The sequence below is a fragment of the Glycine soja genome, chromosome 18 (assembly GCF_004193775.1).
Source record: "Glycine soja cultivar W05 chromosome 18, ASM419377v2, whole genome shotgun sequence".
In the NCBI taxonomy this organism is placed as follows: domain Eukaryota; kingdom Viridiplantae; phylum Streptophyta; class Magnoliopsida; order Fabales; family Fabaceae; genus Glycine; species Glycine soja.
The window spans coordinates 3296904-3313082 of record NC_041019.1 but is presented as its reverse complement, the minus strand read 5'-3'; the positions used below and the strand labels follow the sequence as shown (position 1 = coordinate 3313082).

Sequence of the window (16179 nt, the reverse complement as noted above, 5' to 3'; positions counted from 1 at the left end):
ACTTTGCTCTTATCCCCATTTCAGCATAGCACCGCACCCCAAGAGTTGGCAAGCCTACTATAATAAGCAATTTACCAAGATGGGTTATAGACTCTAATACTATGTTAAATTTTATTTTAAAACTAATTAACATTAAGTGAAGTTGTCCAACAGACTACATCTTGTGAGAGTTGAGAAAAACGGTGTGAGACTTCCCAAACAATGTGTGTAGGTGCAAAGGTTTTATTTAAGGGGTTAGGTGCAGTTTGCAAAAGGTTTGGGATAAAGAGGAAAGTAAAAGGGACAGTTATCATAGAACCATTATATCGTCACGCGATTAACATGTTAACTAAGGAGATTCTAATTAAGTGCAACATCTTTCTGGTACATTTCTTGTACATTATTACACAAGACTAGCAGTAGCAGATAATTCAAAGTCTAAATTACAGCTAGGGAAACTACATCTCCCATTCTTTTTCACTAACTACTAGTACTAGTAATTGCAATAACACCGATTACAAACCAACATATTGAACAATTTTAAGTTATGCGAACGAGATAAAAGGATAGGAGAAATTAAAGCATAAGGTACTGCTGCCTGCTGGTTTATGAGGCTGCAAATCTAATTTTTACAATATGGCAAATCTTAGAACCATGTTTTGGACTGTGATCTAGAGATGTCTTGAACCAGGAATGTCAATCCAATGCAACTGGAGCTCCACTTCCCCACTCTCAACATTTCTTAGTCTAAGAACCATGTTTTGGACAACCTTGCCATCCTTCAACATTATGTGACTCTCTTCAGCTAAACAGTTTTGTCTGCTAGGTAGCACTTTTGTAACTATAGTATTGTTGGGGAGACCTGACAAGCGCATCTTCACTGCTTCAATAAATGGACCTATGAAAAACTCAGCATCCCCCATTTTGTCATCCATGCTAAATGTGTCCTTGTCATACACATGCTGCATCACAGGACAGTAATATTACAGCCAATTCAATAGAATTTGCTGATAAATTGAATTAATTCAAATTTCCATATGCACAGTAAGTAACAAAGGAATGCATTGTTTCAGCAAACTCCACAGTATATTTTAATGTTCATAGTCCCCAAAGTTCAACATCTTTTGATGCTAAGATAATGTTCATATGGCTTAAATGTTACTACATGGATAACAGTCAATATGCATATCAGTAACAAGACTGATTCAGATAATCTAATGCAACTTCCAATTTTTATATTTTTTTACTCAAATTTTGCTCTGTAGTATTGAAACACAAACATTATAACAGTTACTTACTAGATGAATTGGAGCATGAGGGTCTGAAATAGACAAGGTCAAGTCATCATTCCATTCAGGATTTAGATTCTTCTTGACTACCCGAGTCTTCAGCTTCTGCATATGAGACATAAAATGCAGTAATGAATTGAATGTTCAGAGTTCAGAAAACAAGAAACACACAAGGTTTCTACCCGTCTACTATTTGTGCTAGGATATAAGGAGAAGGAAGAGTTAGTTAATATAGTTAAACTACTAATGAGTTAGTTAGTTAGTTAGAGGGGTTTATTAGATATAAATAGAGAAAGAAGGATAGGAGAGAGGGGAATCTTATCATTTATAGATTGAGCATTAGCTCTTTGTGAAAGGAGAAATCCTTTGTGAAGGGGAAACCCTTGGAGAAGAGTTTTCTCTCGTATTTTCTTCCTCATTTCAATTCTTGGTACCTAACAATTTGGTACCAATTAACATATTGACCCAAATCATGGAAAACTATATCGTTAATTATACATGGCTAGAAATTTAGAATAAACACTTAATTACCCCTTACACATGAAGTTCTGATGAAGAAAGAATCACAGAAAAGGCTACTTTGGGATGCAAACAGAAATTCTTTCCTAACTTATTTATTGGAAAACACCCCCAACAAAAACGATGAGAAGAAGGCTAAAACTTGATTCGGCTGACAAAAAACAGCTTAGACAAAGTTTGTTATAATTTATGCGCCGGCGATATCCATTTGTTTGTTGAAAAATACTAATTTAAATACTTCGAAGATTCCTAATTTTTTGTTTTTATACTATTTTATTTATTTTTAATCCCAGTGTGGGACGTGTTATTTGACACTACCCATCAAGACGAATTGGTTTGGCCAGTTATGACTTGTCTTCTATGTTCTTCACTGACCACATAAACAAATTCAAAATTTTCAGATTTATCTTCTCTAAATTGAAGGGTGTATTTTAGAGAAGACTAAAGTGCACTCACAATAGTGGTTTTTAGAGGACTCAAATCCTAAAATTTATATGCAGGTGGTGTGCAAGAGTGGGAAAATATGAACTTTTAACTTGAATTAGACTGTCTTAAAAATGTTGCCACCGCATACTTATAGCTATATTAATTATATATATTTCTGTACCCAAAAAAACTCATCTTCTTCTCCAACAAATTAAGTTCTAAAACCATCTATGTATATTGAAAAGTCAAGACATGAAAAAATGAAACAGATACTCCACTTTTAGTCAACCAAGGTGAGCAACAATCAGAATCAAATGTGGGGAGAAAGAAGATGGAAGAAGGGGCACATAAAAGAGGGGATTTAAGAAAAGAGAGAAAAAATAACAAAGAGAAAAAGTCAACAAGCTCTCTCAAGAACAGAATGAAAAGATTATCAGAGAAAACTGGAGAAAAAACTGACCTGCCTTCCCATTTTGATGACAACATAAGGGTCACTGCTCACCACATCCCTGATGGCAAGATTGACACCTTTTTCAACATGAATTCTCAGCAGACCCAACAAGTTCTCCATGGAAAGAAAAAAACACTATGTGAGGGAATGAAATGAAGCAAAATGGATTTTCAATACAGAACAAGTGGCTCCAAGGGACCTGTATGAGTCAACCAAAGTGGTTGCAGCTATTTATAATCTGTATAAGGTTCTCTCTATTATTTTTTTAGGACTTCTTCTCTCTTTAGTCTTTAGGTACTGTGCTAGAACTTAGAAAAGAAGAACATTTTTCTCTTACGCAAAATGGTAAATTTGGTTCTATTTATCTTAGAATTTAATTTTGGTCTTCTTATAATTTAATTCATGAATTTAATCTCTCAATTTTTTACAATTTCATTATTTCAATCTCCAACTCCAAAATTAAATGTTGACTTTGACTGATAAGTACTTGTCTTGATTATCCTTGTCGCACATGTATTAGATGTTGATCATCACATACCATTTTTTATTGGACATTAATTTCATGCACCTAATTAATGTCAACATTCAAATTAACTAAATTAAAAAAATTAAAGAATTAAATTATACAACAATCAAATTTATAATTTTAAAATAGAGAATCAAATTTATAATTTACCTTTTTTTTAACTTGTTCTCAACTTACATTTCATACGATCCATACAAATAATGTTATTTTTTTAAGTCACAATAATTTCACTTTCAACATTTTAATAATTTAAAATTCTCAATAGTAAATTAACTTTTTTTTATACCTTTTAGATCAATAGTATTATTTTGTGCAATTTATACTCAAAAGTTGATAAACTTACCCTCTGATAATTTATAACTAAAGAAAAATTTAAATTATCGTTGCATGAATTAATTTTTCATTCTACTAATGGTCAAATTATACCTAAAACAGAGATAATAATAATGGTAATTTTGAATTTGCTAAACACCCCTAATATTATAAAATAGAATCCATAAGCTATTACAATTAAATTCACGATAAGAATATGTTTAGTAAAATTAAGTGAAAAGTGAGTTAGAAGTTGGTTTAAATTAGTTGGAAGTTAAAAAATTAGCCGGTAATTAAAAGTTGAAAAATTAGTTTATTCAATTTAAGTATTTGTTAAAATTAATTAATGAAGTAGTTAAAAAGTGTAAAATGATAAAAATAATAAAATCATAATTTATTTAAAAAGAATAATCAGGAAATTCAATAAGTATATTAAGGATAAAAGAGAAGAAAATATTAAAAGTTAAAAATGAGTGTTTTAAAAAATATTATTTCAATTAATATTTCAAAAAACGTTAGAAATAACTAAAAAATTATTAAAATAACTTATTTACCAACAAGTCAAACAAATTTTATAATTATGTTAGTAAATAAAACTAAAAGTTAATTAAAATATTTTGCCAAATATAATCATAAAGTCTATATTTGATAAAATTAACTAAAAAATTAATTAAAAGTTAAAAAATTAACTAATAGTTTAAAACTTAAAAATTAGCTTAAATTAGTTGTTGAAATAACTAAAAAAATATAAAATAATATAAAAATAATAAAATTATGATTTATTTAAAAATAATTAAAAATTTGGATAAATATATTGAATTAAAACATATAAGAAAATATAAAAATTTAGAATTTAAAAAAGAAAAAAAAAATGGAATAGAATCCAAAGTGTGGACTGTTTCCGAAGTTGAATACAAGCTTCTACAATTTTTGCATTTTTTTAATCATAGCAGTATCCCACGTTTACTCTCCAAATATCGTCAACAGGGGGAGAGTCCAATGTTAGGCGTAATCTTAATGCATAAGTGAAAAAAGTGTGGAACCAATTTTGAAAGGAATTTTTACTAGAAAACGCTAGGCTGGGGACCATGCATGGAATAGTTTAGGGTGTGTTTGGTTTGCATTTTCATTTTCTGTTTTCATTTTCTGACTGTTTTTATTTTTAAAAGATTAGAATTCTGAAAATATGTTTGGTTTGACTTCTTATTTTCTGTTTTCATGAAATAAAAATACTCAAATATATTGACTTCTTGTCTTTTTGTATTTTTAAATTTGCTTAAAATTACATTTATTGTTACCACAATTTCATTTTATCCAAAATGAGGTTTATGTTCTCGACTGAAAACGAAAATTTATTGTTTTCATTTTCTGGTTGTTTCCTGTTTTCATTTTCACAGAAAATGTTTTCAGAAATCCAACCAAACACATTTTCATCACCGTTTTCTGTTTTCAGTGAAAATGAAAACAAAAAACAACCAAACCAAATACCCCTTATGTACTTTTGACCAAGTTTGATAATAATACCTAAAACAATTCCAAATAAAACACGTTAAGCGTGTGCTAAGTTGAAGAGAAAACACAAAGGGAAAAAAAAAGTTAAACTTAAACAGTAGGTTCTTATTTTGTTTTAAATATTTATCCCATTGTTTTATCCTTTTTAGTAAATTTTTTACATGAAACATAACATGCTTTTTTTATACTCTTTCTCTTGGCGGTTGAAATTTCTTCGAAATTACAATAGGTCATATATTATATTTAATGATTCTCTTTTATAATTTTATAATTTTCAATAAATTTTAATTAATAATAAAATATGTGTTAAAAAATATGTTAAAAGAGTATATTATTATCCCTATTTTTTTTACATTTACTCGCTTCCGCCAAGGTGCTCTTAAAATCAGATACAGAATACAACTAAAAAGTTAACAGAATACATCGAAACTATCTAAAATAATATTAATGTTAATAGGGTGTTTTTCTTAATGGAATTGATGTCATAAATGATATATATGCCCCGATCAAATCATTATATGGAACCACATAATCTTGATTTTGAGTGTATGATAATAGCGGCCACTTAGCTTGTTTGATTTGTAAAGAAATTATTGATTTATTTAACGTTTTGATGGAATTTATTTAAAAATAACTATTTTGAAAAAAAAAGTTAAAACAAACTAATTACGTTTGAGGATAATATAAATAGCAAATTATATTTGTCCCTTTCTTATTTATTATACTTACGTCTCTTTTTTAAAATCACATTTTTTTTTTTATCTTTCTTGTAGTCACCATTAATAATAGTGTTATTTTTTTTTATTTTTTAAATGACCTAAGAATCCCTATCACTTTCGTATAAGTCTAATCTTAGTTCAAGTACATGTTAGATTTCACTTACGAAAACATCGTTAACTCGCTCATCACCCCTCTGGTCAACTTCATTGTCTTTGTCAATAACTACAATTTCAGTCCTTGTCTCCTGTGATGTTATCTACGGCCTCTTCCAATATCATGATAATCTTGCCAATGATCAATATTGCGTGCAATCACCTAACTCGGTATCTTCTAAAAATTACATATCTAATTCTTGTTAAAATTAACCGTATTAATGGGTTAAAGAGTTATAGTAAAATGGATGATTAACATGTATGATTTTAATTTAGGATAATCAATGAGAATTAGCTTAAATTTTGTGATTAACTAATGTCAATTAAAAAGTATAAACATTGATTTTTATTAATGTCATTTGATATATTGATAGAACATTTATAAATTGTACACCCCAAAAAATAATTCATAAATTAATATTACTGTAAACATTTTTAGTTCGTGCTAAAACTTGTGAGGTATTCTAATTTTTTAACAGAACAGCAGAAACTTTTACTTTTACTAAGAATTTAATTGGACCTGATAGTATAATTTTTTTATGTTATTATCTAATTATGAATTATTATGTATGAAAAAAATTGTAAGAAATATTTTTAAAAAATATATTTAAAGTGAAAATTAAAATAATTTAAAAGTTAGGTTTTAAAATTTATAAAAAAAATACCCTTAAAAAACAAAAAGAAACAGGGTTATCAAAATGGAGATTCCTATATTCTTGGTTCCTACCCTAATAAAAATTGAAAATGGAAATCGTGACTTTGCCTATCTTATATACCCGCGTTGTAATCCAACAACAAGTGACTCTTAAACTCCATCCCAACTTTGTCTTGTCCATACAATGAGTCATGCACAACAAGTCCTCACTCTTCCCTCCGGCGGCCTTTCTCTCTGATATCGTTGTCACCACAACCAAGTTGAGCTTTTCTCTCTTGTACATTTTAGTGCCTTGTTTTTTTTTTCTTCTCCCTTTCCAACCTTTTTTTTCAAAATCAATAACATTGTCACAGTTAAATTTTAAATTTTAATAATGTTTTATTCAATCAGTTATATCACTAACTCTGATTGTTTCAGTATGTGAAAACTTGAAAGAGTTATTTCATTTTTATTTTTATTATTCGTAGAGATATGACAAAATGTATGAGTTATTGTAAATTTCTTAACATTATCTTTGATTTCCATGAATAAAAAAAAGAAAAAAACTATCTTTGTTCGATTAGTTACTATTAAGTTGCATAAAAATAAAAAAATTCCTTTCTACGTGATAGGTTCTATTATATCTTGTTCTGAAAATTTGATTTGGAAGATGTATTTAAGTCAAAATAAGATTTTGTTTTAGAAGCCATAGGTGGATTGAACTCCAGTCTTACATATTCAGTTTGTGTTTATGATTTTATCATATGATTTAAAAACTCATATTCCATATGTCTACTTTCATGTCTTGCGGAGCTATGAATTCTCTTATATGAATCTATTCTGCTTGTGTTGCTTTGAGTTCTAGAGAGTATTATGATTCCATCCTTGCATGGCCAGTGAAAAACCAAGAGAATGACCCTGCAAATTATTTTTTTTGTTTGATTGAGGAAAATCGAGTAAACTCGATCTGAATTTCTACTTGAAATGGAAATTGTAATCTACTTTGGGTTATGCTGCTTCTCATTATGTAAGAGGAAACCTATTAATTGTTGTTAAATCTTTATGTATTAATGGGGATTTAGGAATCCTTGAAAAGGTCTCTGACCAAATTCTAACTTAGTGATGAGCAGTGTTGTCAATAGCGGATAACGAAAAATCACAAAAAGCTGAAAATCTGCTATAGAATATAGCGAATAACGTCACAACCAAATAGCAAGTCGCATAGCAATTAAAATAGAATTATATATATATATATATATATATATATATATATATATATATATATATATATATATATATATATTTATTGTTAACTTGTTGGCAAGTACACTAAAGTTGTCACAAATAATAAAGTACTTAAAAATTTAAGTGTCAAATCCACATGAACTTTGTTTATACTTAGATTGATGTACGTCCAATTTACAAGCAAGAGATAAGATAAAGAAAGATACTGGCAAAAAGATAAAAATATAAGATGAAAAAAAAGATAAGATAAGAAAAGTAAAAGATAATGTTGTTGGAACCTAACATGTCCTGTTTGTCTAAGATGTATGATTTTTCTTTATCAATTTAGGTGATTTTATCCTACCCAAATCTATTCATTTATTTGCATATGATTTCTCACGATCACAAGCCTATTTTATTTATCTATCTCCCAAATCACTTTAAAAAGATTCTACAAATAAAATACATGAAGTCTGAATTTTAGATGTTTACAAAAATGCATGGGTATAAGATTATCATTTTATGTCTTGCAATGACTTTCTTATGAAATATTTTCTTTTTGTTCTATTAGAAGTTATCCTCTTTCGAGCACCTAACCCCCAAAAGAATGAAAAGATGAATAATGCATGAAAGATAAACAGAAAAGACGATAGGATAGAAAACACCTAGTATTGTATTGATAAATAATGAAGAGTACATCATCGCTTTGGCTTTTAGGCCTGTCAAGCCCTAATTAGGGGTTTAGTCACTCATAGCTATTGGGGGTTTTACAATAGATGGGGTATAAGAATTGATGGAATAAGAGGGATGAAAGAAAGAAAGGGAGTAAATGATTTCCCATACTAGAGATACTCAGGCTTAAGATGTATTCATTGTAGAGCTTTGAGTCTTTGGGGTTGTCTGTTTCCCCTTGGTCGGACTCTCTATTTATAACTGTTGAAGTGGACTTTGGACCTTCGTAGGTTTGCTTAGCGCGACATCCCTCGCTCAGCTCGTGTAGATCGTGCGCTTAGCGGGTACCTCTCGCTTAGCATACTTTGTTGGATTGCGCGCTTAGCGCATGCTGCGCGGGTACTGAATCTCGCACTTAACGCCTGCTTCTCGCTTAGCACTTGTGTCTCTTGTCTCGCTTAGCGAGAGTTGCACACTTATCGAGACACTGGGCTGAGCCTTGTTGCTGATTCTTTATTTTTTCGTTATTTTTTCCAATTTTTGCTTTTAGCACCTCCAGTTTTTATATCTGCAGTCAAGATTTAATGAAACATAAATTCTTTAACACTTAAGCACAAATAACTACTAAATAATTATTTTTAAAGACAATTTTGCTTTATTTTCTATCATCAAAGAACAATTATTTAATAGTTATCATATATATATATATATATATATACCAATTAAATATGTATAAAAATAAGTTGGACAAACATTAACAAAATATTATTTCAAAAGTAATTTGTTCAAGATAAAATACGTTCATTCTCCTCTGCCTCTTCCCCAATATAATAAAAAAAAGCTAAAACTAACTAAAAGCTAATTAGCTAAACAAGTCCCAACTAGTAGAGGTGTCAAACTGGGCCAGGTTTGGCAGGCTAGCCCGACCAGTTCTCCAAAAAAGTTGGGTTGGGTTGGAATTTGAGACCCGTAAATCGTTTAGGCCCACCCCATTTAGCCTGCAGGCCCGACAGGCCAGAGGCGGGCTGGGGCGGGCCAGCCCGCGAGTTAGTGCTTTTTAATAAAAAAAAATAGATTATGGACTCTGAAATGGCCCAAATACACTCTCGCAATCCAAATGGCCCAAGCACACGCAAGCCAGACTAGACCCTCACGGCCTCTTGAATTGAATCTCATTTCTCATTCTCTTGAATCTCTTCTCTTGAGCCCTCTCTTTCAAGACCCTCACCCTCAACCTTGAGCCCTCACCCTTCTCTTTCAATTTCAAACCCCATCAACCTCACGTCTTCGATTAGACTTCAAGAGCCTCACCCTTAGTCCCTCACAACCTCCCTCCACGGCGGTAGCTTCGCGTCAGCCTCACTCTCACGACCTCCCTTTCTCTCAAGACCCTCACCTTCGACCTCAAGCCCTTGAGCCCTCACCCTTCTCTTTTGATTTCAAACCCCAACATCAACCTCACGTCTTCGATTGAACTTCAAGCCTCACCCTCAATCCCTCACGGCCTTCCTCTCTCTCAAGACCCTCACCCTCGACCTCGAGCCCTCACCCTTTATGATTATTATTATTGAGTTTGAGTTATTGGACAATTATTGGATAATTATTTTGTATTGTGGACTTTTAGTTTATCTTTATGATTTATAAATTAGAATAATTTAGTTTAAGATTGTATATATAAATATTTTTTTAATCTGTGTAAAAAGCTTAAATACAGGATGTTTTGAAATGGAGGGATTAGAGGCACACAAGGTGACAAGGTCATCTAGATTCTAGATATTGAAGTTTGTGATAGGCTTTATTCTTTTATTGCTTACTACTAGTATATTATTATCTAGTTATAAAAATTATAAAGAGACAAGAGTTAGATTCAAAATTGATGTTATCATCAACGATAAAGGACAATGCTAGATTGATGTTACCAACAACAATAAATGACAATACAAAATCTGGAGAAAAAAAATAAATTGGCGGGTGGCCTGCGAGCCAGCTTGAAACGGGTCGGGCTAGGAAAGGTAGCCTGTTATGCTTAGCGGGATGGGCCAGGCTGGCCGTTTATGGCAGGCCAAAAGTGGGCGGGGCCAAAACGGGTCGTGCCGACCCATATTGACAACCCTTCCAACGAGACATATAATAAAAAAAGCTAAAAGTATCAAGAAAACATCTATTCATTCTGCTTTGCCCCATGCCCAATATAATCATAATCCTCATTGTCTTTTGAGTCTCCAAAATCAATGCCTTGTAACTCTTTTTCAGATTCTTCCAAGACTGTATTATCTTCATCTTCTATCATTTGCTTTTTTTCCTCTAAGGGATGACATCCTCTCACTTGACCTCTTTTTGTCTTAGGTGCAACATCTTCAACACTAAGGGGTTTCTTTCTCTTTTGAGTCCTTTGCCTAGTATATGTCATTGGTTGTCCGATTCCCGAAGCCTCAAAAACTACATCCCAAGGAAGGCCATCATCATTTTCATCCTCAAACACCCTTTCATTCCCAGCATCATCATCATCATCCACTTACCCCACAAGCCACTCGTTGCATTCATCAATGTCACTAAGTGAAATTGGATCATTTTCATCTTTATAATTGTATCTTTTAACCAATGCTTGAATATATTTGGCATACACAAAGTTGTGTAATCTTTTGTGTTCAGGCCTATTCCTTTTCTTGGAATGAATATGTAACCAATATTGGTAAACAAATTTATGAGCAACTAAGAATAGAAAATATTAACTAATAAATATTAATATAATTACTAATTAATAAATTACTTGCTTAAAGACACTCCAATTGTGTTTACATCCCGAAATACTACATCTCAAACTCAAAATCTTTATTGCCAACTGTTGCAAATTTGGAGTTGACAATCCATATGTTTGTCACCATTGTGCTACAAGAGTCAAATCCAAAGAAATGTTATGCTACAATAATGAATGTAACACTATAAACTTCTAAACAATTAAGAAAACTTTTTTTTCACATGGTGAGACAATGCTCCTTTGTTGAATTGCAAATTTTGTCTTACCTCTTGATCAGGTACCAATTTTTCAATGCCTACATACAACCTTGTCAGAAACTGACGACGCAACAGCCGCGACGCGTAAGATTGCGATTTTCGCGGAGTCCGCAACCCGCTACGCTATAGCGTGATAGCGCCGCGATAGCCGCTATTTGACAACACTAGTCTTAAGAGATTGTACCTTGATGCAATATTGCTAAACCCCTTCTGAAGGTATTGACTAGGAACTTAAGTAAGATAAATTCTCGAAATTTTCGTGAGTATCATAATGGAAAATTTTAAGTTTAAGGCAAATAAGAATTTCAATTTGAATATCGTTTTACAGCTTGGTGAATTGTATCTGATGCGTGTTGCCTGTTCAAAATGATGACCTTGTGTTGTGTCGTAGATCTGAAGCATTGTGACAGTTTCTGTCTTCACTATTTTATTCTTGTTTGGTTGCCCAAATTAAATGCATTGTTCTAATTTTTTAACATTGCTATTTTTCTTTGTAGGGGAAAACACACCCAACTCAATTTTTTTGCTTTTGATGTCCACCCCAACCCAATTTTGTGTGCTTAAGCTGTATTAGCAGTGTGATTTGTTGTATTTTGTGAAAACTGGAAATTTAATTCTCTAATTGTCTGTTTGTGTACTGGGCTGGCTTTATTGCAGAAGCAAAGGAAGCACTCTCTTGTTTTGTTACTGCCTTTTCTCTCACTCTGGTGTCTTACAGATGAAAATGTATGTTTCTACCATTTTTTTTTGTTTTCAAAATTAATACACTAATTCCAATTGAACCTTTCTCTTTTATATTGGGATATGATTGATGTTTAATAGCTTTGTCACAGCTTAGAGTGTAATGCTGGTGCACTCACAAATTTTGAGGTCCTTGATTTCTTACGAGATAAAGGAGCTTCAAAGGATCCAACAAGGGTTATTGCGCGCAGTCTGAATACAAGGTTAGATTTGCTTTTTCTAATAAATGGTAATACTTGTAAGTTTTATTGGTAGATGAATGTGTTGTATATCTAGCAAGTTTATGATTATTTGGTTGACACTGCTGCCTCTGTTCAAACAAGAGAGAGCATCAATGAGTTCTTGACAAGTGTTAAACAACATGACCTGGCAAAAGCTGAGGTTCTGAACATATTAAACATTGGGCCAGCTGCTGAAGTTGAACTATACCCAGTAAGTATCAACATTTTGATTTTCCCATTTATGTTACACCTAAGCATTTAGTTAGAAGTTATTAGCTCTGCAATTTTTTAGCTGTGACCACATTGTCTGCAACGTGTTTTCTGTTGTTTGTCATTTGGAAGAGACAATTAGACTAAACTTTAACTTTCTTTGGTCCCAACTTGTATATAGACCTGTTAGTGAGTTAGAGAGTGCACTATAGAGCAATGGGTTCAAATCTTGGAAATAGACTCTCCAGTCTCCACTTGCAAGGATAAGACTGCATACATTTATAAGAGAGCCTTCATGCACTAGGCTGCCTTTGATTTGAATACACATGTTAGTGAGCATGGGCTAATCATGATGGACCAAATCTACAAGAAGATCCAATCCTTGAAGTATTTGAATTTCTTTAATTGTGCTACCTTTGTGAATTCATACTTACCACAAGCTTTGTTTATTTAAGGTAATAAGGGGCAACTAAAGCTTAACTATAAATCAATTTTCAAAGGATAATTCATTCTCCCTCACATTCACTGAATAGGCATTGAAAAAAGTTTGTGGTTATAACCCAGCTTTGTTCTTTAATCAGTTAAAAACCCAATGGTCCTTTTAAATGAGTTTGATATTTCTTGTTTTTATTGTTGAGGGGGCAGCTTACTTTTTTAGCTAATAATGTATATGTACTTTGTGCCAGAAATCTAGGGATAATATGCAAATCCCTTGACCCCCTCATTTTACTTATTGAAAAAAAATTAATATTGACTTCTAAATTTGATTTTAGAATGGTGCCTTGCATGCATCCAGATCAAGCCCATCCGTAATTGGTGGTTGAAAGAATAGTTTATGCTGCTAGGGACTCTTGCATTGGTTTCTATTTTTAAAGTTTAAACAATATTAAATACTTTGCCTCATGGTGTCTTCATCTCACCCGTGCTCCGAAAAATTAATTCCATAACTTCGTATTGTAATTAATTTCTGGACAAGATCACTGATTATATATGAGGAGCATTGGTTACTGCTTTCTAGGTTCATCTCTGATTTTTCAAGCTTTGATTCATCTGTACAATATGGGGTTCAAACATAAAGATATCAATATACCCAGCACTTAGAAAACACCCAAAGCTTTGGCGTTGACCACTGGGATTTGGGGTTAATGACTTTTGTTAACCCTGTCCGTAATTTATCAGCAAATAAATGGTGCTGTAACTTTTACCCAATTAATCTTGGTATCTTACAGCTCTTAGAGATTGTCATTCTTTCGGAGGAATATGGCTATTATCTATCTACATATTTGCATTCTATAGTGACTTATGTTGATGATCATATTTTTGTCAAATGTGCTTTTGGATATGACAATTCCTGATTAATGGGGTTGGTCTTGGAATTATCTATGGAGTAGGGAGGTTGGGTTCATCAGGTTTGCAAGTCTGCTATGTTTGACTGTTCATTAAAAATAGCATTGCGTGAATTATAAACCCAAGAAATTAGTGTGCTGTGTTTTGTTTGATAAGAACTTTCTGCTAAGAGTCTTGTTATCTATTTCTCCCATTTTAGGTTAGACTTTGATCTAAGGAGACTACTAATATGCTTTCAAATATTCTGTCTATTTCAATAGCTACCCTTATTAGTTTGTTCACTTTCATTACACAGATCATAGAGGATTGTGATGAGCGTTTTGGAGATGAAGGGGTCCTTGAAATAGTAGAGCTGGTGAAGAAAACATTGCAACTGCCTCTCAATATGAAGCAGGAAGAAATCACCAAGGTTGACGAAGAAACCGCAACACTGAAAAATGAAAAGGGTAATCAGATTAGTCAAGACCAAAGCGAAGGTGGAGAACAAATGAACACTATTTAAGACCCTTGTTGTCACCACAACATTATATGAGCAGTGCCAGAGGTTTTGAAGAAGATAGTTCATTGTTGTATAATTTTTCAATTTTAAGTCATTACAAAAAAGAGTTTGATACAAGCCTACGATCTGGCAAATCCTACGGTTGGGCTATTTCCACAGGCTAATTTTCTGATGCATGTGCTGCTGGCTTTGCTTGTCGTATAAAGAATGCTATTGATAATGGCTTAATAGTATAATATTTCATTCTTTCTAAAATCTTCGTTAAAATAAAAGTTAAAAAGAATATATTTAAAATAAATTATTTTAAACAAGCATTAAAAAAAATCTATTTATAAATTTAATTAGAATGTACTAATAATATAAATATCTTTCACAATAATTCAATTATAGATGATCATGTATAATTATTTTATTTATGATAATTATATCAAAATTCATATCTGGAATAAAAATAGTATATTAAAATGAAACTCTTTATTTATTTATTTAGCACATATTACTACGGATGGGTAATTTACATGAGATTGTTTTAGTTTAATATATTAAATTTATGCGTTGGACATATAATTATGTTAAATATTTAAAAGCATCTCTACTTTGTTGTTCATATTAGTTGTACACTTATTCTTTAAGCGCATCTGCAATGGTATTTATATAAGTAATCCAATTTATGTCATTTTAATCTTAAATAATTTAATTAATTTCTTTTCTAATGGGTAATTCTATTAATAAGTTATTTAACTCATAAATATTTTATTTCTCTATCTTATATTTAATGTAAAGTTAAACAACTCAAATAATAATTATTTATATAAATAATTCTCTTTAATTTTAAGTAATTAAAAATTACATGTGATATACCAAAATAATATTTTTTTATTAAACAATCCATTAAGAAATTTCTATTGTGGATGCTTTAACTTTTCAACTTGAATAAGAATATTTCTTGCATGATGCATTTTTTTTAGAAATACTAAGATGTTTGTTGTGCTTCTACTGTAGTTATTTTTTGGTTATACATACCCACTTGTGTCTATTGACTCTTGTAGAGATAATCTTGTTTGAGGTATTCTGAAAAGGGATTCAAACTTTGATATATTATATTATTAATCCTTGTTGGTCTCATTATAAAAATTATTAAAAGAATATATATTTGGTTTGACGCTGAATATGTAGATAAATGACAATTTAGTGTTGATATACAGTTTAAAGAAACATTAATTCTTAAAATTTTATAACTTAATATCAAATGATAAATTAATTGTTATACTTTTTATATACCCAGACACGAATTTTTGTACAAGACTAAATTATCACCTACTTACTCATTAGAGACTAAAATGATTATATTTTCTTATTAAAAATGTTTTTTTTTTTGGTTTATTAGTTAAATTCATATGTTCTTAAATTAAATAGATGAACGTTAACGTGATAAGAAATGATTCTTTCTTATCCATTAACGATTAGTTTATTTAAACTTACTTGTTGAAAAAATACATATTTTAATAAATCAAATTGATTCTTAAATATTATAATTTAATAACAAAATAATTCATAAAAATTTAATAACAAAATATAATTTTATACTTTTTATATATTCAAGAATTAAATTAAAAAATTTGTTATTTCATAAACTAAATTATCACATGTTTACACATAGTTAGAGAACAAAATAATCATTTAAACTTTTATTAAAAATGTTTTTTTTATTACGAGTTAAATTTATCTGT

The 16179-nt window shown here is 30.9% G+C and overlaps 2 protein-coding genes across 3 annotated transcripts; one reads left to right on the top strand and one right to left on the bottom strand.

Moving 5' to 3' along the window:
* Window positions 1-316: 316 nt before the first annotated feature.
* On the bottom strand, window positions 317-2893 carry LOC114394759 (protein C2-DOMAIN ABA-RELATED 1-like). Of its 2 annotated transcripts, none has more exons than XM_028356431.1 (3): window positions 2674-2893; window positions 1278-1373; window positions 317-941 (listed from the first exon to the last, which is right to left on the bottom strand). In XM_028356431.1, exons 1-3 carry the CDS (start codon window positions 2782-2784, stop codon window positions 651-653), a joined length of 498 nt encoding a protein of 165 aa, XP_028212232.1. In that variant the 5' UTR covers window positions 2785-2893; the 3' UTR covers window positions 317-650. The 2 variants fall into 2 exon arrangements, with proteins under 2 accessions (XP_028212232.1, XP_028212233.1); XM_028356432.1 differs by having other exon boundaries at window positions 1278-1702; window positions 2674-2856.
* A 9256-nt stretch (window positions 2894-12149) lies between these two features.
* Window positions 12150-14643, top strand: LOC114394709 (DNA-directed RNA polymerase III subunit rpc9-like). The gene is made up of 4 exons (XM_028356377.1): window positions 12150-12157; window positions 12265-12362; window positions 12453-12604; window positions 14246-14643. The coding sequence occupies exons 1-4, from the start codon at window positions 12150-12152 to the stop codon at window positions 14450-14452; spliced, it is 465 nt and encodes a 154-aa protein (XP_028212178.1). The 3' UTR covers window positions 14453-14643.
* The last annotated feature ends 1536 nt before the right edge of the window (window positions 14644-16179 follow it).

What these genes read in the sequence shown, in the direction of transcription:
- LOC114394759 (XM_028356431.1), bottom strand. Translation starts at nt 2,784, where the DNA reads ATGGAGAACTTGTTGGGTCTGCTGAGAATTCATGTTGAAAAAGGTGTC. An exon ending in TCATCAAAATGGGAAGGCAG is followed by an intron (nt 1,374 to 2,673) that starts GTCAGTTTTTTC and finishes TCTCATATGCAG; the next exon opens with AAGCTGAAGACTCGGGTAGT. An exon ending in CTCATGCTCCAATTCATCTA is followed by an intron (nt 942 to 1,277) that starts GTAAGTAACTGT and finishes CCTGTGATGCAG; the next exon opens with CATGTGTATGACAAGGACAC.
- LOC114394709 (XM_028356377.1), top strand. An exon ending in AACAAGGGTTATTGCGCGCA is followed by an intron (nt 12,363 to 12,452) that starts GTCTGAATACAA and finishes ATATCTAGCAAG; the next exon opens with TTTATGATTATTTGGTTGAC. An exon ending in CTGAAGTTGAACTATACCCA is followed by an intron (nt 12,605 to 14,245) that starts GTAAGTATCAAC and finishes TTCATTACACAG; the next exon opens with ATCATAGAGGATTGTGATGA.